The 24,558-nt window shown below is 42.6% G+C and overlaps 1 protein-coding gene and 1 long non-coding RNA gene across 4 annotated transcripts in view; one reads left to right on the top strand and one right to left on the bottom strand.

Annotated features, from left to right (window-relative positions):
- The window catches only part of LOC145341961 (uncharacterized), a 36,808-nt gene extending 24,294 nt beyond the window's left edge, over nucleotides 1–12,514 (top strand). The window contains exon 6 of the long non-coding RNA XR_013886476.1: nucleotides 11,843–12,514. This is a non-coding gene — a long non-coding RNA (uncharacterized LOC145341961). The remainder of the gene's footprint in view (nucleotides 1–11,842) is intronic.
- carmil2 (capping protein regulator and myosin 1 linker 2) overlaps nucleotides 1–24,558 on the bottom strand; it is a 151,638-nt gene that overhangs the window by 61,313 nt on the left and 65,767 nt on the right. For all 3 annotated transcript variants that reach the window (XM_080187061.1, XM_080187062.1, XM_080187063.1), the window contains exons 12-19: nucleotides 24,041–24,127; nucleotides 20,328–20,437; nucleotides 14,864–14,941; nucleotides 12,873–12,949; nucleotides 10,708–10,812; nucleotides 8,261–8,330; nucleotides 5,409–5,490; nucleotides 5,232–5,328 (exon numbers count right to left, since the gene is read on the bottom strand). In XM_080187061.1, the coding sequence (XP_080043187.1) occupies nucleotides 5,232–5,328; nucleotides 5,409–5,490; nucleotides 8,261–8,330; nucleotides 10,708–10,812; nucleotides 12,873–12,949; nucleotides 14,864–14,941; nucleotides 20,328–20,437; nucleotides 24,041–24,127 (706 nt within the window). The remainder of the gene's footprint in view (nucleotides 1–5,231; nucleotides 5,329–5,408; nucleotides 5,491–8,260; nucleotides 8,331–10,707; nucleotides 10,813–12,872; nucleotides 12,950–14,863; nucleotides 14,942–20,327; nucleotides 20,438–24,040; nucleotides 24,128–24,558) is intronic.

Here is a 24,558-nt window from a genome sequence, read left to right as displayed (position 1 = left end):
CTCTCTACACCTCTATATTCTACGAGGATGATCTAAAAGCCTTCAACTTCCTTCTGGAATGGAGACCCAATCATTTCCATCCACTACTACCCTCTTCTGCTTGGCTGTAATCATTCTCCTATTCATCAACTTCTTCTGTAACTCCACTCACTTCCTCTCAAATAAAAAGTGTTGCTTGGATATTCACACAGGTCCTAGCTATGCCTAACCTTTTTGTGGAGTATGCATTGTTCCAGTCCTGCTGTAGTCCCCTTCCTTATCTCTTTTTCCAACACATTGATAACTCCAACACTGCTGTTTCTGGCTGTCATCCCTAACTGGAAAATTCCATAGAATCTTCTTCCAAACTCCATCCTTTTCTCACTTGCCCGTGAACAACTTAACTTGACTGCTCTGTCTCAGTTTCTGGGGTTAGGCTAATGTTCACATTAAGCTCACTGGCTCCCACAGCTAGCTTCACTATGTTTCCTTAGAACTTACTTCCCATAAGGATTCTATACTATTCCCTAGGTTTGCCATCTCCGTTGCATCGTTTGGATGTTGCAACCTTCTATATTGACACTTCCGATAGATTTTCCTTATTTCTCAGCCAAGGATTCCACCCACTATGGTTGACAATGCCTCATCCATGTCCAACCCATTTCATGCACTTCAACTCTCACCTCTTCTCCGCCCCCCCAAAACCGCGATAGTGTTCCCCTTGTCCTCATCTGCCACACCACCAGATCATCCTTTGTCATTTCTGCCATTTCCAGTGGGATGCCAGCATCAAAGACATCTTCCCCTCCTCTGCCCCTTGCAGCATTCTGAAGGGAGAATTCCCTCATGACACTCTGGTACACTCCTGAGTCACCCAACAAACCCCTCCATTCCCACAACACCTTTCCATGCAAACACAGGCAAGGTGCCACTTGCCTTACATTTTTACCTACTCCCTTCTCACATCCAAAGCCCCAAATATTCCTTCCTAGTGTTTCTTTCAATTTAGTTTACTGTATTCGCTCCTCACAATGTGGTCTCCTCTGCAGCGGGGAGACCAAATATAGACTTGCGGCTCTGCAGAAATTTGTTTATTTCACAACCATGACCCTGAACTTCCAATCAATTGTCATTTTAATTCCCCATCTTGTCCTCATGCTGATTTCTCTGTCCTTAATAAAACAAAGAACAAAATCAGCCCGGGAAACAGGCCCTTTGGCCCAACGAGCCCACGCCGCCATCTCAACACCACCAGTCCCCCTCTCCACCCACGACCCCTGTCTAATGTTTTATGGCCATCCAGATTGAGGGAATCTGATTTAGGGACAATTTATTCCTGCCAATCAGCCTAACAGCACATCTTTGGGGTGTGGGAGGAAACCGGAGCACCCGGAGAAAACCCACGCAAGCATGGGGAGAATGCGCAAACTCCCACAGACACCGGCCCAAATCCATATGTGTTTCAATGAAGTTCAATGTAAATTCAGAGAACATTATCTCATTTTAGAAACTTTAAAGGTTTCCAGATTTAACACGATGTTTAACCAATTTGCCTCCATTTTGTTTTATTTTTCATTAAATAATCATAGAATGGCATAAGCACAGAAGGAGGCCATTTGACCCATCATGTCAGTGCTGGCCCTCTGTAAGAGCAACCTAGTTAGTTCCATACTCCTGTCCTAATCCTGTAGCCCCTGCAAATTTTCCCTCTTCAGGTGCTTATCCAATTATCCTTTAACAACTGTAATTGAAGCTGCCTCCATTGGGGTGTCTCAGGCAGTCCATTCCTGATGCTAACCACTTACTGCATAAAGACACTTTTCCTTATGACACCATTGGTTCTTCAGCTACTCACTTTCTGTTGGATTCCCTCTAGATCCTGGTTAGTTTCTCTCTATCTACTCTGCCTAGACCCCTCATGATTTTCAGTGCCTTATCAAATCTCTTCTCAACCTTCTCTTCTCTAATAAGGAGAGCCCCAGCTTATCCAATCTACCCACACAACTGATGTCCCTCACCCCAGAACCATGCTTGTAAACCCTTGCTGCATCTTCTCTAAAACCTTCACATCCTTCCTGAAGTGTGATGCCTAGGAAACTCCAGTTGAGACTGAGGGCCCAATTTTACCATTTTGATTCTAAAGTGCTGAATCTGGACTTGGCGAACTGCTCTCAGGAAAAGTGCCCCCATATGCACTCAGCCTGAAAATAAAGTGAGTCTGAATTGTGCTGTGGGCAGGGCTTATTGCACCCGAAACACTGCAGCGCCGATTGGAGCTCTGAACTGCTCATGCGCAGTGAGAAAAAAATTTGTAAAAACACGCCCCTGTCACATTGCTCCAGGCCATAAAAACAGATAAAGTGGCCAGGGAGCGAAAAGCAGGCGCAATTGTCCCCACAGATATTGCCCCACCCTCACAACATAACTGTCCCCCTTATCCACCCACCCACCCCCCACCCAGACCAATTGTGACCCCCTTGCCACTCTTTTCACCCCACTGATTGCCCGCAGAGTGTCAGCGGTCCCCTCCCATTCCACAACCAGAGATCCATCGGACCACCCCTCCGCCACCCCCACGAGAGATCCATCTGACCACTCCCAACCCCCCATCAACCAGTGAACGGTCGGGCCTCCCTCCTCCTCCCTACCAGAGAATGATTGGACCCTCCTCCTCTCCCCCCCTCACCACAGAATGATCTGATCCACCTCCCTTGCCCTCCTCCCCACACTGATCTGAGTTAGAGAGTTGTTGGAAGCTTTGAACTTACCTCTTCAGAAGCTGCAGTGCCCAGAACAGACCTTTGCCGAGCTGGTCTGTTTCGCACCAAGTCTGGACGGGCGAATGCGATGGTAAAGGGGGAAATGCAGGTAAAGTTGGGTGGGCAGCCCATTAATTCAATTTAAGTGCATTTAAATTGCCGTTGCACCTGTTTCAGGCAGTGTTCAGATCACAGTCATTTTCAGGCCTTGGTAAAATGGGCACCTGTGCAGACACAGGTGCAAATCACACTAATCGCCTCATGCCCAACTTCACCAAATTTTTGCGCCCAAAAACAGGCATAATGCAATGGTAAAATCGGATCCTGAACCAATGCTTTACAACGGCTCAACATAACTTACTTACTTTTTACTCTATGCTCTGTTTATAAAGCCCAAGATCCCACATACCTAATTAACCACTTCCTCAATCTACCCTCACACCTCCAGTGATTTGTGCACATATATCACCCGGTCCCTCTGCTCTTGCACCTTCTTTACAATTGCACCCATTATTTTATACTGACTTGCCTTGTTCTTCCTACCTAAAAGTTTTGCTTCTGCCTTCTCTGTGTTAAATTCCATCTGTCATGTGTCCACCCATTCCACTTCTTCAGAACTATCTCCATCCTCCTCACTGTTCACATTACTGACCAAGTTTCATGTTATCCACCAATTTTTGAAATTATGCCTTGCATACCCAAGTCTAGGTCGTTAATATAGATCAAAGAAAGCAATGGCCCACTACTTACAGAATCCGTACAGTGCAAAAGGAAGCCATTAGGCCCATCAAGCCTGCACTGATCACAATCCCACAAAGGCACTATCCCTGTAACCCCACATATTTACCCTGCTAATCCCCTCACATTAAGGGACAATTTAGCATGGCCAATCAACCTTACCTGCACATCTTTGGACTGTGGGAGGAAACCGGAGCACCCGGAAGTTTGGGTGGCATAGTGATTAGCACTGCTGTTTTACAGCACCAGGGACCCAGGTTCAATTCCAGCCTCAGGTCACTGTCTGTGTGGAGTTTGCACATTCTCTCTGTGTCTGCATGCATTTCCTCCAGCTACTAAGGGACTAGCAGGGTAAATGTGGAATTCCAGGGATAGGGTCTGGGTAGGATTATGATTGGTCCAGATTCCATGGGCTAAATGGCCTATTTCTGCACTGTCGGAATTCTATTCAATGATTCTATCAAACCCACGCAGACATAAGGGGAACATACAATCACCCGAGTCCAGGAACAAACCTGGGTCCCTGGCACTGCGAGGCAGCAGTGCTAACCACTGTGCCACCATGCCTCCACTGATTCCTGAGGAACCCTAGTACACAGTTTTCTCCAAGCTGAAATACAGCCACACAACATAACTCTGTTTTCTGTCACACTGCTAAGTTTTTATTCATGCTGATTTTTCTGTGACCTTTCTCTCTAATTTTTCTCTTTTTTCTTTGTTTATAGATGCCAGCTATTCATGATCCCTCCAGGCACATCTTTTGCTTTTTTTCACTTTTCCTATTACCTTTCCCTTTATTCTTGCACCATTTTGCCACATAATCTCACCTGCCTTCTACCCCATCACAGACCTTCCCTTTTGTTCTTTATCCAACATTCTCCCCTTTCACTTGCTTAAATCCTATCACACCTCTGACTTTTCCCAGTTCTGATGCAAGGTCACCAATCCAAAATGTTACATGGAATTTTCTCAAAATGGGGTAAATCACAATGCTGGGGCTACTTGCTGGTGTCAGGCTCCAGTGGGTGGGCAACAGGACTGCAGCAATCTTCTCAGATGCAGTCTCTTAACTGGTGCCGCAGGACTCTCTGTCGGTTCGAGGATGATAGATGGGCACTCCAGGTAGTCAGTCCAATTAGGTGATCACTCAGAGAGGTGATTGCTCAGGCAGCAGCAGTAAGTAGAGGGCTTTGAGGCACGCTTGCAAAGGAGTTAGTCATTTTCTGCTGTAGTCAAGCAGGCAGACTCCAACATTGGAGGTGGGTTCTGTCCAACACCAGCATTGGAACCTTTGGGATAGTCAGTGCCATAGGAAGTCATCTCCTTGGCTCTTGGAGCCTCTGGCTCGGATAGCCCCAATTTTCCCAGGAGACCACCTTCCAAGCTGAGAGCGCAATTGCTCCTTTGTTGCCAAAATGGCAATCGCCTGGGAAGATAACCCTCACTTTGACCTTGGCACACAACACCTCCTCCCACCCCCGCCCCAAAAGCAGGCATTGAACTGCTGCCATTGGGAAAATTCCTTGGTGGTAAGACTTTATCTGGGCACCATCCTGAAGTGGCGCCTGGTATTAGCAGCCACTAACCTCCAAGCTTATCAACTGGGGAGCAGTAAAATCTTGTCTGGCAACACTTTCTTTCTCCACAGATTCTGCCAGACCTAGTGAGCATTTCCAGCGTTTTCTACCTTTATTTCATATTTGCAGCATCTGCTGTATTTTATTCACTTAAACTTGTGGGCGTCCCTGAACTTACTTTGACTTTATATTAAAATTCTTGCCAAGTGCTACATGTCGGATGGACTTGCTTCTTCCAATAGACAAGACCAGCGTCACCATGTCCGAGTCAAATCCTGCAAAAGATGAAAAGGATTAACTAAACACTCTTCTCTCCTTGTCGCCAGTCAAAGTGCCTCTGTGGAGTGTTACCTACCATTGTCTGATAAGTCCAAGCTGCTGATAGCATTGGCATCGATGATATGATCCTGAATCACCTGGGCACCTGCTGATCTCAACTACAAGAGAAATAAAGTGAACATATCGTTCTAAAATGCTGCAACTATTTCATTCTGTCAACCAGGATCCAATACTGAACATGCTGAACCACCCAACAGGGATGGCAGCTGATGACCCACCTGACAAAGACAATAGGTGGAAATCAATTCATCCTACAGGAGGGAATGAACCCTGAGGGTGGTTCCCTTTCCCTCTGGGACAGACACACAAATCTCAGCAATAGTGTTGCTCAAGGGCCGTGCTTGAAGAGGTCTAACTTGTCAATCTGCTGCAAATGCATTCTTTTGTTTTATTTTTAAAATTTATTCCAAAATGAGTTAAAGATCTGCATTCCCCGTAACAGATGAACCCCTTAGTTAGGCACATGGGCTGCTTAGGTGTTGGATCTATGTCAACAGGAAGTAGCAACATAAATAGATGTTCAATGAGATCACGACTGAGCTGTGACCCAGCTCCATTTACCCTCCTTTGTCCCATATCTCTCAACACATTTTGATAACAAAGATCTATCCATCTCCATTTCAAAATTCCTATTTGATTAGCTAGCGTCAGTTGCTATTTGTGTAATAGCTCCAAACTTTTACAACCCATCGTGTGTGGAATTGTTTCCCGGTTTCCAAAAGGTCTGGCTGTAATTTGTAAACTGTGCCCTGAATCCTAGACTCTCCAAACAGCACAATTAGTTTCTCTCTATCTGCTCGCCCTTTGCTTCTCAAGATCTTGAAAACTTAAACCAAATCACCTCCTTTATCTTCTAAATTGCTGCGAATAAACACTAATTTATGCAAATTCTCCTTATAACTTTGAAATCCAGGTGTGATTCTGATAAATTTACACTGCATTCCCTCCAAGGCCAATATCTCCATCCTGAGGTGTGATGCCCTGAGCTGCTCACAGTAATTCCAGATGTGGTTGAAACCAGGGTACTGTATATCTTTGCATGACACCCAATGCCTTAGAGGAGAAGATAATTCCACTTCCCTGCCTGTCACCCTTTATCCCTCTTGTAATGAAGGCCAATGCTCCATCTGTCTTTCTAATTACATGTTGTACATGAATGCTAACTTTTTGTGATTCATGTTTGAGGACACCCAGACACTTCTGTGCTGCAGCTTTCTGCAACCTATCTGCATTTAAATAATATTCTGCTTTTCAATTCTTCTCACCAAGTTGAGCGATCTCACAGTTTTCTTGGTATTTTACTCAATCTGCCAATTCTTTTGTTGACTCACTTAATCCATCTATATCCTTATGAAGACGCTTTGTATCCTCCTCACAACTTACTTTCCTACCACTATTGACAAGAAATCTGGTGACAATACAGTTGGTTCCTTCATATTGGTTCCTTCATACAAGTTATTAATATAGATTGTAAATAGTTGAGGCCCCAATATTAATCCTTTTAGCACCTATTTACAGTTTGCCAACCTAAAAATGACCCATATATCCTGACTCTCTCCTATTAGTTATTCTATTCTCTATCCATGCTAATATATCACCCCCAACACCACACATTCTTATCTTGTGAGAAAACTTCTTTGCATGTTATTGAATATGTTTTGAAATCCAAACACATTACGTCTACTGTTTCCCCTCTATCCACCTTACTCATCACATTCTCAAAGAAGTGTGATAAATTTGTCAGAGGATGGCACAGTGGTTAGCACTGCTGCCTCACAACACCAGGGATCTGGGTTCAATTCTGGCCTTGGGTGACTGTGTGGAGTTTGCACGTTCTCCCCATGTCTGCGTTTCTCCTGAGCTCACGGTTTCCTTCCACAGTCCAAAGATGTGCAGGTTAGATGGATTGGCCATACTAAATTGCCCATTAGTGTCCCAAAATGTGTAGATTTGGGGGATTAGTGGGGTAAATACACGGGGTTGCAGGGATAGGACCTGGGTGGGATGTTCTGTCAGAGAGTTGGCGCAGACTTGATGGGCCAAATGGCCTCATTCTGCTCGATAGGAATTCTATGATTTCCCTTTCTAAAAACCATGCTGCCTCTGCTGATTGCAGTATGATTTTCTAAATGTCTTACTATTGCCTCCTTAATAACGGATTCCACATTTTCCCAGTGACAGATGTTAGGATAACTGGCCTTTAGTATCCTGCTTTCTGTCTCCCTCCCTTCTTCAGTAAGAAGTGTTACATTTGCAGCTTTCCAAACATTAGGATCTTTCCAGAAATTAGGGAATTTTGGATGATGACAACCAATGGATCCACTATTGCTGCAGCCACTTCTTTTATGATCCTAAGATATAGACCAGGAGACTAGTCAGCCATCAATCTCATGAGTTTTCCTAGGATTGTCCTGGTATGAAGGCGACATTCTATTTGCCTCTTTGATTATTTTCTGGACAATCTATTTGTTCTGAGCACAAAATCTCAAAGAATCAAGGGCAATTCTGAAGCATTTTTGCTGATTTTGCTAAGATGTTTTTCACTGGACTTCCTGGGAGCAGGTTGTATGGCATTCTCAACCATTGCTGTATTATAAAGCAGCAACTTAGGAAATGTGAAAAGGGATTTAGGGTGACATCCCCAGTCTTCATTTGTGAGACACAATGTAACCGTTGCTCAATAATTGCTCAGAGGAGTATCACTGGGGTCAAGGGCATACCATAGGAGAAATTGGACAGACTTATACCCAATTATATCCTTGTGGAGCAAGATCAAAATTTTTTTTTTTTATAAAGGAAAATAGTTGGGTGAAATCTCTACAGGAAATACAGAGTTCTGGTCTGATAGTGCTGCTTTTTGTTCATTACCTCACAGTTACTAAGGTCCAGATGTACCCCACTGATGTGAGTGTTACAGGCTAGGCTCTGAAGAATGGCTCTGTAGAGTGAAAAAGAAAGACTATTAACAAAACAACTCAATCAAAGCACTGTCTGAGAAAACAGCAGGGGTGCTACTATAAATGTTTCCTGGGGTGGATTTTACAGCGAGGCGGGGGGGAGGCAACTTGTAAGATAAGTTAGATGTCCAGCCCACTAACCACCTCACACCGTTCCCCTCCACCCCCACCCACTGGCCTGTCCCCATATTAAGGGAAGATGGGTAAGGATCTGGCAGCCCGTCCAGCCTATTTTGGCTTTCACATGGCTGATTATCTACCAGCTAAGGGCCTCATTCCTCCTCTGCCAAAATTCTGCGACGTTCAGGAGAAGACATCCAGCTGGGAAGCTTTGACAATGTGAGATGTGGGGAATGTAGCCACTAAAGCATGATCCCCCTCTTTCCCTCCCCGCCCACCACCTCCCCCGCCCCCACTTCCTCCCCCCATTGGGGTCACCAATTTCTGCCTGGCCAAAATGTCTACACTTTTTTATCTTTGAGACATCTTCTTGCTTCCTGGGACAGCTTGTAGTCCCTGTACTGGCCACTACTCTCTTCTGGCACTGCTGGGACTACAGAGCTGTCAATCAATCAGATTGCTTGGCAAGCCTGGTGAGCTGGACTTCTTCCCTGATGGGGGCAGGAGTCCCACTCTCAAGTAATTAAGGCTGTCCCAGTGTCTTATCATCGTAAAGCAGCAAGGTTTCAGTCAGTGCAGTGTTGACTGACTTTTAGTGGGTGGTGGGGAATTTGTTTGTTTGCCTTTGGCAGCTATATTGAAATTTTACAGTTTGTTCATAAATTTGGCTTCATACTTTCTTTTTTGGTTTTCTCAATGTGAATGAGTAGGATGATGATGGTGTTCAGAAAGCATTCCAAAGCAGGATGAGATGGGCTTCCATGAATTACTTCATCTATATCTGGTCAGCTTTTTATCAGATGTTCATATTACTCAAATGCCAGTAGAATGAGAGCCAGATTTTGTAATATCTATTTAGGCAGATTTCTCAATTGATTTGGGTTTGGCCTGATCAAGGTGTATACTGGCGGCACAGTGGCACTGTGGTTAGCACTGCTGCCTCACAGCGCCAGGGACCCGGGTTCAATTCCTGGTTTGGGTGACTGTCTGTGTGGAGATTGTACATTTTCCTCTGGGTGCTCTGGCTTCCTTCCACAGTCCAAAGATGTGCGGGTTAGGTTGATTGGCCATGCTAAATTGCTCCTTAGTGTCAGGTAGACTAGCAGGGTAAATATATAGTGTTATGGGGAAAGGGCCTGGGTGGGATTGTTGTTGGTTCAGGCTTGGTGGGCCAAATGGCCTCCTTCTAACTATTTAGGGATTCTAACTATTTCCACAGGATTCTTACTACAAGATCATGAGGGTCATGTATAGAGTGTTCCCTTCGTTGAAGGGTCAGTCACAAGAGGACATGATTCAAGGTGAGGGGCAGGAGGTTTAGAGGGGATGTGAGGAAAAACCTTTTACCCAGAGAATAGTGACATTCTGGAATGGCTGCATGGGAGAGTGGTAGAGGCAAGTTGCCTCACGCCCTTTAAGAAGTACCTGAATGAGAATGGCACAGTAAGAAGTCTCACAACTCTAGGTTAAAGTCCAACAGGTTTATTTGGCAGCATTAGCTTTCGGGGTCTCAGGCTCTTTCATCAGGTGAGTCCAACTCCAGTCCAACACCAGCATCTCCACATCGGAGCATGACATGTCATAACATTCAAGGCCATGGGCCAAGTCCTGGTAAATGGGATTAGGTGGGTGGTCAGGTGTTTCTCGCGTGTTGGTGCGAACTTGATGGGCCACAGGGCCTCTTCTGCACTGTATGATTTCATGATTGCATGATTCTACTATAATAATCTAATTGAGGCATCAAAATAATAAAGGGGATCATATACAGAGAGCCTAGTCCTCGGTGGAAGAATCCAGAATTAGATGGCATCATCTTAGAATAGGCCCGGGTGAATATTGGGCAGGTGAATGTCTGGATGGGATGGAGGAACACAGGGCAGGGGGAGTTGCTGGGCAGGATTGGGGAGTGAGGAGATGTCCTGGCGTGGGAGTGCGAGGGCACTGAGAGAAGGAAGTAACTCTTGGCAAGGAAGGAGAATTGCTGAATGGGAGACTGTTCTGAACCTGCTTGTACTGTCTCCAATCTTGTTGCTGCCTCTCTTTAATTAAGCTTATAAAGAAAATGAGTGTAGGTTCAGCTCTCAGAATTCAGCAGTTTGCCTGCCCTGTTGGCCGTCTGTCACACTCAGGGACACTGACTACCATCAAGTAGAGGCATTGAAATGGAAATTCAGTTGCTGCTTTCAGAAAGACATGGACATTTATTACAGTTTCACATTTCAGACCACTGAAACATACCTCACAGCCTCCAGTGGCAGCTTGATACCAGACAGTGTGATGCACTTTAATGACAAACAATTGCTGAAGAACTGTTTCAGTGAAAGAGGCACTTCCCTGGTTTTCCTGTAAGAAAAGACATTGCACTGATTGTAACTGATTGTACTGAACCACAGAGAGAGGGGTAAATGTTCCAACATAGAAGCCAGGTCGTAAAACTGGCATTCACCATTAAACACCCACTAGAGAAGTCAATGCAAATGAAAATTGGGCAGTTGTTATAATTGGCAACAACGGTCTAATAACAGAGCAGCAGGTGGAAACTCAACCCCAACACAGATAAGATCCGAAAATCAGACAGAGTTCAGTGGAAGCTTCACAAAGAAACCACACAGGTCTGTCTGTAGGAGATAGGGGGATGTGACGAGAGTCAGTGTGAAGTTATGAAGAATGTTAGAGTGAGAATGTGAAAGTGTTGGCATGAGGGTGAGGGAGTGAGGACTGTCAGACTGAGACTGAGAGTATGAAGAGCTTTGAGAGTGAGGGAGTGAAGAGAGTCAGAGCGAGGGAGAGAAGAGTATCAGAGTGCGGGGTTGAAAAGTCAGATTGAGGCAGTAAAGAGTGTGGGAATGAAGGGGTGGAGTGTTAGAGTGAAGGTGAGAGAGTGAAGACTGTCAGAGTGCGGGGGAGTTGTCCTAGTTGAAACCGGAAGGGAAATAAATACATAATCGATGTCAACCAGAATAGTCTGCAACAATTATCATTTTTTTACTTTTAAAAGTGGACAAGGTTTACCCTGATTAGCTCGGAGTGAAAGGCAAAGGGTTGAGGGGTGAGGGAGTGAGGAAGTGAAATGGTGACGAATATGTCTGTGTCACCACACCAAGATTTGAACAACTTAACAATCAGTTTGAACCACAGAGAATATGAATACACAGCATCTCTGTGAAGTCTCTGTATGGAATGAAATAAAATCCCTCACAATATGCCACAGGCTCCCCCAGTTGCTGAAATGGTCAGAATGTTAATACTTAATGCAAGTCTACGCTCTTCTGCATTTTCAGTATAAGTACCAATGTTGGTACTATTTTGAACTCAGAGTTTTTACAAATGTATCAGCTGTGTTTCTGGCTTGACATTTATGTTTCTCTTCCAGGGAATCCTAGTTCCATGAATCATCCCAGAGTCAACAAGCAACAGACATAAGTCCACAAAGAGATGGAACAGCAAGTCTGTTGAGATGCACAGCTAACTGAGAGGTGGACCCTCTATTATAGGCAAAATCCATGACCATGACTCCACTTGTGACGTACTCCTGATCTCAAGATCGGGGGGTGATGAATAATTTAAGGAGTGACTTTGAGAAAGTCACTTCCGTTACTTGTTTATTCTAGCTGGGGTTTGGTAGGAGTTCCAGTCTAAATAACATCAGGAGAAACAAGTTCAGAGTAAAGAGAAGACAAAACCCGCCCTGATTATATACATACAGGTTACAACAGCACACTTGGGTGTGATAATCAGGATGTTTTCATTTGCTGAAGCATTTTGGGAATTAAAAGTGAGTTTTCTTCACTTTCATAACTTGATTTCACAGATTTTTAATTAAAGTTTAATTGGCAGTCACCACGTGATTTGGTTTTAGCTTTGCTCTGAATCCTGTGAGGATATCTGTGCCTACTGGGGTCACATGAAATCAAATGACTTGGGATCAGTATTTCTGCCAGTTAGTCAGTCCTGTTTCCCACTATATCAATGTTTTGAGAAGTCAGCTAAAGAATTTTAAAAAAACAGAAAATGCTGGAAAATCTCAGCAGGTCTGACAGCATTGGTGGACACAGTAAAAAGTCTGACAACACCAGGTTTAAGTCCATCTGATTTATTTGATAGTACACTCACTAGCTTTCGGGTTATTCCGTTCATCAGGCGAATGGAGAGTTCTGGCCTCAGACAGAGCATATAAAGCACGGACAGTTTACAGATTACTGATTAGCATTCTAATCAGTATCACCTGACGAAGGGACTAACCCGAAAGCTAGTGAATGTACTATCAAATAAATCGGTTGGACTTAAACCTGGTGTTGTCAGACTTTTTACTGTGTTTACCCCAGTCCAACGCCGGCATATCCACAGCATTGGTGGAGACAGAATAACTTAAACTTGTTTCACTTCAATAGGTTTGCACTTACTTGTGTGAAAATACATTTCGGCTGAGGATTAGAGAGGTCAGATGTGTACAGCAGCCACGATTCAATGCTCCAAAAAGCTGAGAGGGGGACAAAGGGAAAATTGGCCATGGAAAACCAGAATAGAAGTTGTGACGGACACCAATTTATCTTTACATAAAACCCCCTCACAGAATTTTTTGACATTTCCCAACTTCTGATATAATAATGACTGTCATGGTTCTTCACTAATTGAGAATATATAATTGCTTCTCCCCTCAGAAGGTCTTTAGAGGACACACCTACACTGCAACACACATCAACCCTTCCAAAGCCAGCCTCTTCACTGGGGAATGGAAAGCAGAGAAAAGTGCCACTGTGGCTGTATCACAGTTTTAACCAATTCTGACAAATACATAAATTGTTTTCATGAATTCAGCTTTCTAAGTACTGCTAAAAGTCTGAAATATACTATCCAGCTGTTTCGAAACGCAGTTAGGTCATAGAGATCCTGTGGTGATGCACTGGTGCCGTCTGTTGGTGCCTTCATATTCTCAGTGCGGGGGGTGGGTGGTGGTGGATGGGGAAGATAGAATTTTCTTCATTAATTACCTCAAGATGTCCCACACGTTTCACAGCCATTGAAGCATTTTGAAGTCATGTCTCAATTGCATTATAGGAAAATGCAGCCTATTAACTTGCGCACAGCAAGATCTCATAAATAGCAACGAGATGAATGGCCAAATGGGCAGTATGGTGGCACAGTGCCTCACAGCATCAGGGAGCTTGGGTGACTGTCTGGTGGAGCTTGCATGTTCTCCCTGTGTCTGTATGGAATTCCTCCAGATGCTCTGGTTTCCTCCCACAGTCCAAAGGTGTGCAGGTTACATGGATTAACCATGGTAAATGTGTAGGATTACAGGGATAGGACAGGAGTGGACCTGGGTAAGATGCTCTTTTGGAGAGTTGGTGTAGACTCAATGTGCCAAATGGCCTCTTTCTGCACTGTAGGGATTCTATGAATAAACAGTTTTTAATGATATCGTATGTGGGAAGGGGACAGACGAGTAGAGATTAAATGTCTCAAACGCAAAGTTGTGAATCTGAGTTTTGCTTATGTAGGGACTTAGGGGCAGGGACAATAGAACAAGGCAGCAGGGGATCACAGCTGCAGGCTGGCTGGTAACATAAAGGCAACAGCAATTGATGCTGTAAGGGAGGAAGCTAGCCCTTCAATTCTTAAGGTGCACAAAAAAAAACTTAACTTGTATTTATATGGTACTTTTCCGTAAACACTGGATGGATCTTTCTCTACGCCCTAGATATGAATGTAACATGACATTCTGCACTTTCTCCTTTCCTTGTCTATGGTATATTTTGTCTGTACAGCGTGCAAGAAACAATACTTTTCACTGTATGTTAATACACGTGGTAGTAAATCAAATCAAAGTCTCAAAATGCTTTACAGCCAATGAAGAATCTTTGAAGCATTGTGGTTATGGGAGAAATGCAGTAGCTAAATTGTGCTCGTTGAACTCCTGTAAACAACAATGTGATAATAGCCAGATAATCTGTCTTTCATGATATTGATTGAGGGCCAGGAGATCAGGATTCATTCCTCTACCCTTCTTCAAAATAGTGCCCAGGGATCTTTCATTTCATCTAAGAGGGCAGGTGGATGGGGAGAAGATGGATGCGGGATTGGGGGTGAGGGGGTTGCTGGAAAAACACAGTTTTGTAATTAAACTCTGTGAAGAAATGTCTCTTTTACTGGTTTTGTACTTTAACACAGCTAATAGCATCTTCATTTATTTCCCTCTCTTCATTTCAATTAAAGAAAAATAATCTTTTGGAAAAGCAGTCTGATATGACTCGCATCAGAGAAAATGTATTATGTTGTGCAGCTCCTGAAACAAGACTGGAACTACTACAAGAGATAAGCTGACAGCCATTACCTAGTTCTGGGAAGGTAGGAATAATGTTAGAGAACTTAATCAAAAGAATGCAATACTTACAGAATCCAGGGCACAGTCTGTACCAGCCAGATCAAGGTGAACCAGGGCATTCGGTTGGGAAATGAAATTATAAAAATTCTGACACAAAAAGAAAGCAGAAGCCACTTTTATAAACATTTTGTCTGAAATGTTGAGATGTGTTTAAGTGATAAATATTAATCATAAGGCTGAATCTTTGAGCATAAAACAGCACCATATTCCTTCCTTTATTTGCCTTTTGCCTAACTAGAGATCAGATTAATGCCTGTGAAATCTGACCTCGTCATCCTAGCTACAGTTTCAAAGTTGGATGCAGTGACATAGTTTTTCACTGTCAGATGTCAAACACAATTCTGTTCAGCGTTGTGCCTGAGTCATTGAGAGAGCCGGCACTGAGTGTTTTCCAATGCAGTTATTAAAGTGGAATTGCTAAGTGAGGAGAGGTACCTGGTTTGATAGTGATGTGAAATGACAGCACACAATTGTATTGCTGGCTCCCCTATAGTTCTCAGGGATAAAATGAAAGCATTTCCCCCAGCAGGTTTCTTTCCTTTTACAGTCACAATGGGAACTTGCTAATCCTTCAACAATAATATCTGCAGGACCCAGGTCTGAAAGGTTATTCAATAACAAGATTTCATAAATATTGACTTACTGCAGTATTATAATACAACTGTTTTTGGACCACATTAAATGACAAGTAATACAACCTGGTTCCTAAGCTCAAGGTGATCAGTCTTGACTTCTGCAAACTGCCTGCTTGGCTTTGGATTCCAACCTCTGGAGAATGTTAAAAATCACTGACTACCAACATTATAATTACACTCAGTAAACCAAGGTTTTATTATGTATATTCTGGCCTTGTCCCTGATCTTGCTCTGTTCTTTGCAAGTGTCTGGCTCTTTTGTCTACAAGTGCAGCCAGTGTATCAAGAACCAACACATTGTAAGGATTTTAATTTGCCATCTGATAGACATTAGTTATGGTAGATTTCTTGCAGGTCTCAACTTTCCAAACTCAAGGGGCTACAAACCAGATTCATGCAATCTGCCCTCATCATTATCATCCTTAAGTTTTGGCATTGTTGATGAATAAGTGATATCTCTGCTGACAAGTTGTCTTTGCTCATAAGTAGAAACAACAATTATCCCTCACTGACATCCACCCTCTTGTTAAAATGTTTGGCTTTAAGTAAGCTTGACTATTGGGTTTACATCAAATCATTAACGTTTACTAACTACATGTGAGTAATACAAACACAGAGCTCCATTAACCAATGGTCTAAAGGTTAGTAAAACTTCTAATGTTAACGGAAAGCTGACCATTCTGGCACTTACTTAATGATAATTAGACGCAATGGAACAGACCTCTTTGTTAAAGTATATCAAGCATTGGGGCCTGTCTCAACCCCAAAACTGAAACCTGGGTCAGCTACAGTTATCCTGTACACTTTATAATGACTATGAAAGCAAATCTACTCCACAACAACACAAAATGTGCAATATAATCTTTTGTTGTCCTGTTTTACTGACTTAAAAACAATCTCCATTTGCTGTTCAAGGTGAGGATTTCCTGCAATTATCACTCAGGTTTCAAAATGCCTTCCACTGCTCAGCAATTGAAAATAATAAACCGTGGATTTTGTCTGATCTTGATGATGGGAATTGGGTTTATATTCTTCACATCAGCATACAAATTCAACTGTGGAAATTATCTCCAAAATCTAGTAAAACGCACAAGAGAGAAAGCTTGAGGCAGAAAGGCTGCTAAACAAACTTGGAGATGGCGCTTTGATCAATTTTCCCATCAGTGGTTGATTGAGGTTAATTCTTCCTAGAAAATACCAAAAAGTCTACAGATAAGGAAGTGTTGAAATATTCACTGCGGTTTTGTGCAACATATTATTAGTCATTAGGGGTGAAAATAGAGATCCTAAAAGATATAATGCGGCCAATTTGCTGTCATCAATTTTACACTATCACGCAGAGTCAACATTAGTCCCATTCACTTTCAAACAGATCAGCTTAAATCAATGTGGAAAGTTGGACGCCAGTGTGCAAGTAAATTCAGCAAATTTTGTTGGTGAGATTCCCAATAATTAACTAGCATTCGTAAACTGGAACTGAGAGTGGGAATGTTTTTTGAGAAGGAAGTTGCTTGGGCCTCAGTAAAAAGTATTTGTATAAACAGGAACCTGAAAGTTTTTCAGCTTCAAGTTTAATTGTAAAGATTACTAATTCGCAACTTTTGAAACCAAGTAGCATACTAATAGTGTGCTGAGTTGCCATTTTCAGAATAAGAAGCAAGCCATTTAAAACTGAGATGAGGAGGGATTTCTTCACTCAAACGGTAGTGAATCATTGGAATTCTCTATCCAGAGGGTTGAGGAAGCTCAATCGTTGAGTATGTTCAAGACAGAAATTGATAAATAATCGACATAAAGCGATATAGCGATAGTGAGGAAAATTATTATAGCGATAGTGAGGAATTTACTGGAGTTCTATGAGGATGTGTCTAGTGCGGTGGATAGAGGAGAGCCGGTGGATGTGGTGTTTCTTGATTTTCAGAAGGAGTTTGATAAGGTGCCGCACAAGAGGTTATTATAGAAGGTTAGGGGACATGGAGTTGGGGGTAGGGTGTTAGCGTGGATAGGGGATTGGCTGTCAAATAGGAGGCAGAGAGTGGGGGTCAATGGGTGCTATTCAGATTGGCGGTTGGTGACTAGTGGAGTGCCCCAGGGGTCGGTGCTGGGGCCTCAGCTGTTTACCATTTATATAGATGATCTGGAGGAGGGAACCGAGAGTATGGTGTCGAAATTTGCTGATGACACCAAGATTGGTGGAACGGCAAATTGTGCGGAGGGTGGGGAAAGTCTGCAGAAGGATCTAGATAGGCTGGGCGAATGGGCCAGGAAATGGCAAATGGAATTTAATGTTGGCAAATGTGAAGTTGTCCACTTTGGTAGGAATAATGGTAGGAAGGACTATTACTTACATGGTGAAAAACTGCAGCATGCAATGGTGCAGAGGGACCTCGGGGTCCTTGTGCATGAGTCGCAAAAACCCAGCCTGCAGGTGCAGCAGGTGGTCAGGAAGGCAAATGGGATGCTGGCCTTCATAGCGAGGGGGATTGAATATTAAAGTAGGGAGGTCTTGCTGCAACTGTACAGGGCACTGGTGAGGCCGCAGCTGGAGTACTGTGTGCAGTTTTGGTCGCCGCACTTACGCAAGGATATTTTGGCCTTGGAGGGAGTGCAGAGGAGGTTTACTAGGCTGATACCGGAGTTGAGCGGGTTGAACTATGAGGAGCGGCTGAATAAACTAGGCTTATACTCATTAGAGTTTAGAAGAATGAGGGGAGATCTCATTGAGACATATAAGATGATGAATGGGATGGATAGGATAGAGGTGGAGAGGCTCTTCCTGCTCAGAAAGGACAGTAGGACTAGAGGGCACAGCCTCAAGATAAAGGGGGGGTGGTTTAGAATGGAGTTGAGGAGGAACTTCTTCACTCAAACGGTGGTGAATCTCTGGAATTCTCTGCCCGTTGAAGTGGTGGAGGCTGCCTCGCTAAATATGTTTAAGACGCGGGTTGATAGGTTTTTGATAGGCAAGGGGATTAAGGGTTATGGGGAGAGGGCGGAAAAGTGGAACTGAGCCACGACAGATCAGCCATGATCTTATTGAATGGCGGGGCAGGCTCGAAGGGCTAGATGGCCTACTCCTGCTCCTATTTCTTATGTTCTTATGTTCTTAAAATGGCATAAGAGGTGGATGATCAGTTTTGATCCGTTAGAATGGTGGAGCAGGCTCAATGGGCTGAATGGCTTACCCCTGTTCCAATATTCCTATATATGATCTTAGAGCCAATACTATATGTTGTTTGTCAATCATCGTCGATGAGGACCTCAACACCATTAATCAGTTTGAGGCTGGATGCGATGTGTCAGAAAATGACTGATTAGGCCAATTTGGGCACGGAATGTCCTGGCACATATTGGACAGACTTGTGTAGACACTGTAGTAGTTGTGCTGGTGGCGCTGGACTTGCGCAGCTCACGCTCAAGTTGTGCCTCAGCAATGCACCTTGCTTCGTAAGCTTGACAGCCCTCGTGGATGAGGCAGCGCCAGGTAGGACGGTTTTTTGCCAGCGTTTCCCAGGTGGTCGTGTCTATGTCAAGCGACTTCAGGGAGGCCTTGAGTGTGTCTTTGAAACATTTCTTCTGCCTTCCATGCGAGCATCTTCCAGCAGAGAGTTCCCCAAAAAGGAGCTGTTTGTGTATGTGCTCGTCTGACATATGGATGACATGACCTGCCCACCGGGTCTGTGCTCTCATCTGCAGCGTGTGGACTGATGGTAAACTTGTTCTAGAGAGAACTTTAGCGTCTGGCACTTTATCTTGCCATTTGATGCGTAATATTCTGCGAAGACAAGTCATGTGGAAATGATTGAGTTGTCTTGCATGCCTTCAATACACAGTCCATGTTTCACAGGCACACAGGAGGGTAGTGAGTACCACAGTGCTGTAGACCTTCAGTTTTGTTGCTGGGCTGATTCCTCGATGTTCCCATACAGTGGAGCGCAGTCTACCGAAAGCAGAACTTGCCTTTGCTATTCTACAGTTAACATTCTTATCAATAGTTACTACTTGGGACAGGGTGCTGCCAAGATAAGTGAACTGGTCCACTACCTGTAGTTTCTGTCCTTTGATTGTGATTATGGTTTCTGTGTATGGTGCATGAGGAGCAGGCTGGTGCATGACTTCGGTCTTTTTAATGTTGATGGTGAGTCCAAAGTTGTCACAAGACATGGAAAATTTGTCCATTCTGACTTGAATCTCGGGCTCTGAGCCAGTATATAGGCGCAGTCATCGGCAAAGAGGAAGTCTCTCAGAACAGTCTCCTTCACTTTCGTAATAGCTTGAAGTCTCCTCAGGTTGAAGTGCTTCCCATCCACTCTGTACTTGAGGCTGATTCCAGCAACACTCTCCTGGAAGGCATCATTCAGTATGGCAGTAAACATCATGCTGAACAATGTACATGTGAGCACACAGCCCTGTTTGATGCCATTGGTGACTGGGAATGCCTCAGAGGATTTCCCGCCATCCAGTACTCTGGCCAACATGCCATCATGGAACTGGCGTACCATCTGAATGAATTGGGGGGGCAGCTAACCTTGACATGGTCCTCCACAGGCTTGTTTGAAAAGGCAAGGCAGCTGGTGAAATTTAAATTGAATTTAAAAATCTGGAATATAAAGCCAGTCTCAGTAATGGCAGCCACAAAACTATCATCGGTTGTCAGAATAACCCACCTGATTCACTGTAGGGTCTTTATCTGGTCTGGCCAACAAGTGATTCCAGACACACAGCAATGTGGATGACTATTAACTCTAACAGTTCAAGGAAATTAAGGCTGGGAAGAAAACGTTGACTTTGCCAGCGATGACCACATCCCATGAAAAACTATTTTATATCATCACTTACACAGGTATCTTCAGCAGCTAAAATCCCAGGGTTTCCAGAGAGGTCCAGGTGAACAAGAGAGGATGTAAAAGTTTCATTAGCAATAAATGATTGAGCCAAAGAGTTAAGACCTGAAAAGTCAAAGGGAAAAGGTGAAAAGGTAATGTAGACAATGGGATTGACAACAAGAGATTTAATATATTTACTGAACATAGAATTTTATAATAAACAGATAAGCAACACTCCTCGCCAGGAATATTCGAGGCTGTAATTTGCTCCTACAGTATTGGCATTAGGACAGTAATCTATATCTGAGTTATTCCCATTGAGACAGTAATCTATGACTGAGCTAATTCCATTGAGACAGTAATCGATAAGTGAGTTATTCCCATTGAGACAGTAATCTATAACTGAGTTATCCCCATTGAGTTAGTAATCTATACCTGAGCTAATTCGTTGTGACAGCAATCAGTAACTAAGTTATTCCCATTGAGACAGTAATTTATAACTAAATTATACCCATTGAGACAGTAATTTATAACTGAGTAATTCCCATTGAGACAGTAATCTATAACTGAGCTAATTCCATTGAGACGTAATCCATAACTGAACTAATTCATTGAGACAGTAATCGATAACTGAGTGATTGCCATTCAGACAGTAATCTATAACTGAGTGATTGCCATTCAGACAGTAATCTATAACTGAGTGATTGCCGTTCAGACAGTAATCTATAACTGAGTGATTGCCGTTCAGACAGTAATCTATAACTGAGTGATTCCCATTGAGACAGTAATCTATAACTGAGTGATTCCCATTCAGACAGTAATCTATAACTGAGTGATTGCCATTCAGACAGTAATCTATAACTGAGTGATTCCCATTGAGACAGTAATCTATAACTGAGCTATTCTCATTGAGACAGTAATCTATAACTGAGCTATTCCCATTGAGACAGTAATCTATAACTGAGTGATTCCCATTGAGACAGTAATCTATAACTGAGCTATTCTCATTGAGACAGTAATCAATGACTGAGTTATTTCCATTAACACAGTAATCTATAACTGAGTGATTCCCATTGAGACAGTAATCTATAACTGAGTGATTCCCATTGAGACAGTAATCAATAGCTGAGTGATTCCCATTGAGACAGTAATCTATAACTGAGCTATTCCCATTGAGACAGTAATCTATAACTGAGCTATTCCCATTGAGACAGTAATCTATAACTGAGTGATTCCCATTGAGACAGTAATCTAGAACTGAGTTATTCCCGTTCAGACAGTAATCTATAACTGAGTGATTCCCATTGAGACAGTAATCTATAACTGAGTGATTCCCATTAGACAGTAATCTAGAACTGAGTTATTCCCGTTCAGACAGTAATCTATAACTGAATGATTCCATTGAGACAGTAATCTATAACTGAGCTATTTCCATTGACACAGTAATCTATAACTGAGCTATTCTCATTGAGACAGTAATCAATAACTGAGTTATTTCCATTGACAAAGTAATCTATAACTGAGCTATTCCCATTCAGACAGTAATCTATAACGGAGTGATGCCCATTGAGACAGTAATCTATAACTGAGTGATGCCCATTGAGACAGTAATCTATAACTGAGTGATGCCCATTGAGACAGTAATCTATAACTGAGTGATGCCCATTGAGACAGTAATCTATAACTGAGTGATTCCCATTGAGACAGTAATCTATAACTGAGTGATTCCCATTGAGACAGTAATCTATAACTGAGCTATTCCCATTGAGACAGTAATCTATAACTGAGTGATTCCCATTGAGACAGTAATCTATAACTGAGTGATTCCCATTGAGACAGTAATCTATAACTGAGCTATTCCCATTGAGACAGTAATCTATAACTGAGTGATTCCCATTGAGACAGTAATCTATAACTGAGTGATTCCCAGTCAGACAGTAATCAATAACTGAGCTATTCCCATTGAGACAGTAATCTATAACTGAGCTATTCCCATTCAGACAGTAATCTATAACTGAGTGATTCCCATTCAGACAGTAATCAATAACTGAGTGATTCCCATTGAGACAGTAATCTATAACTGAGTGATTGCCACTGAGACAGTCATCGATCACTGAGCTAATTCCACTGAAACAGTACTCTATAACTGAATGATTCCCATGGAGACAGTAATCTACAACTGAGTATTTCCATTGAGACAGTAATCTATAACTGAATGATTCCCATTGAGATAACTGACTGATTCTCACTGAGACAACTGAGATAACTGAACTAATTCCACTGAAACAGTAATCAATAACTGAGCTAATTCCACTGAAACAGTAATCAATAACTGAGCTAATTCCACTGAAACAGTAATCAATAACTGAGCAAGTTCCATTGAGACAAGTAAAAATGGAACTGTTCCCTAAACTTCACAGATAGCTAAAAATAGCCATTTGTTCTATTTCCCTGGGAATGTTGCCAACCTTCTACCTGGAGTCTGAAAATTCTGTGGGAATTAGGTGCTGGTGTCTATAAATTGGAGAACATGACTTTTTTCAAATCACTAGCCAGTGAGCCCAGTTGGGAGAATGTGTACGTGCGTGTTAATGACAGGTGAGGATGTATGGTTGAAGAACCTTTTGTCACTCACATACAAGCCACTGAACAAGCTACTTGACTGTTCCCACCTCCCCTCACCTGTGCCCATCCCCCACTGCCCAGCATTCACTTCTGAAGAGGACAGAAGACGGAGAAATGCAAGTAGTATTACTGGAACATTTTAGCTGCCAAGTTTAGATTTGCGGATTGAGGTAAGATACAAATTTCTTTTCCTAAATATTTCCATATTATGAGTACTGCATTTATATAAATAGCCTGAGTGACAGGTTTTGTTTATTAATATTCACATCTAGCATACCTGTGCTTTATCATAGTGATTCTCTTCCTACACTTGTTATGTATCCTGTCAATCCATCATTGAGAAACAGTGTTGTTATATCGATTCAACATACAGATGCTCAGCCCATTACGCCATGATGTATCACATAAGGCAGCACAAAGTCTTGTGAAGAAAATAATGAGTTTGTTCTTATGCAGTATAGAAATTATTTGCTTATGTTAAATTTAAAGCTAAGTTCCTGAGGGGACTCCAGGTGCCATGAAGGGAAAAATATAGCTATTAATATGTAAGAATTAAATCATTGGTGGGTGTTAAGAGTTATGTAGAAAATATTTCATGTTTAAAAATGGTTTATTGTTTTCTCCATGACACTTTAATGGTTACAACAAATTATAAAGTTCGAAATCTAACATTAGCCGTCCTTGGTGTCTCTGATCTTGGAATGGAATGTCTCTAACTCTGAAGGAAGTTCATGATTGTTGCTCCCTTTCACTCACCTAGCAGGTGAATCATTCCAAGAACACAATGCAGGGATGTATTATTCCATTGTCACATCGTAAAGCATGCAAATTTGGCATGCAAATGAAATGCATCATCTGTCATGCTTGTTTTCTAAACCAAGAGTTGTTTTCAAGGTTGCAAATTGAGCCTAAACATAGTTCAAATGAGGTATTTTTGCAAGTTATTCCTATGTGCCAAATACTGTTATTTTCCGCCATCATTTTGTACAGCAGGGGTGTATACTGTGGCATTGTGGCAATTTATTTTTCAAGAGCTTATGAGGTCCACATACAAATTAAACTTGTAGCTGACTGAAACTTGGTGGCTGGCTGAAGACTTACCTTTTGTAGTCAGTGATGTTCTGGAGAGGTTGAGGTGCTTCAGTCCTTTGGACAGTTTTTCAAACTGCTGACTGAGTGCTGACACTCCTGTTGAAGGCAGGAAGGACTGATATTACAATATATTATTGATCAGCTTATCTTTATTAACTTTTTATGTTCCCTCCCTGTTTCATGGACCTTCTCCATGCTGGAGAGATCAGGGAAGCTACCTGCTTGCAGGTCCTTTCTCCATTTTGGAGACTTCTCCATTGTTTTCTTCTTCCTTCCTTTTGTGTTTGGAAATATTCAGTCTCTTGCTTGCCACAATCCATTGCTCTATTCAGAACTCAGAGGATCATGTACTTTATATTACCAGTTGATAGCATAGTACTTGCTTCATCAAACTGTTATACTACCAAATCACATTTTAATTAGCTAATAAATGGTGTAGTTAATGAGTTAAGTGAATGCTCATTTACCTTGCTGGGTTTGTTTTAGTTCTTACTCTTCTTGTCACCAGCTGTTTGACACATGCAGAG

The sequence above is a fragment of the Carcharhinus amblyrhynchos genome, chromosome 4 (genome assembly GCF_965287045.1).
Source record: "Carcharhinus amblyrhynchos chromosome 4, sCarAmb.v2.hapA, whole genome shotgun sequence".
Classification (NCBI taxonomy): domain Eukaryota; kingdom Metazoa; phylum Chordata; class Chondrichthyes; order Carcharhiniformes; family Carcharhinidae; genus Carcharhinus; species Carcharhinus amblyrhynchos.
Note: the sequence above shows the minus strand (reverse complement) of the source record. Positions and strands in the feature narration are given on the sequence as shown.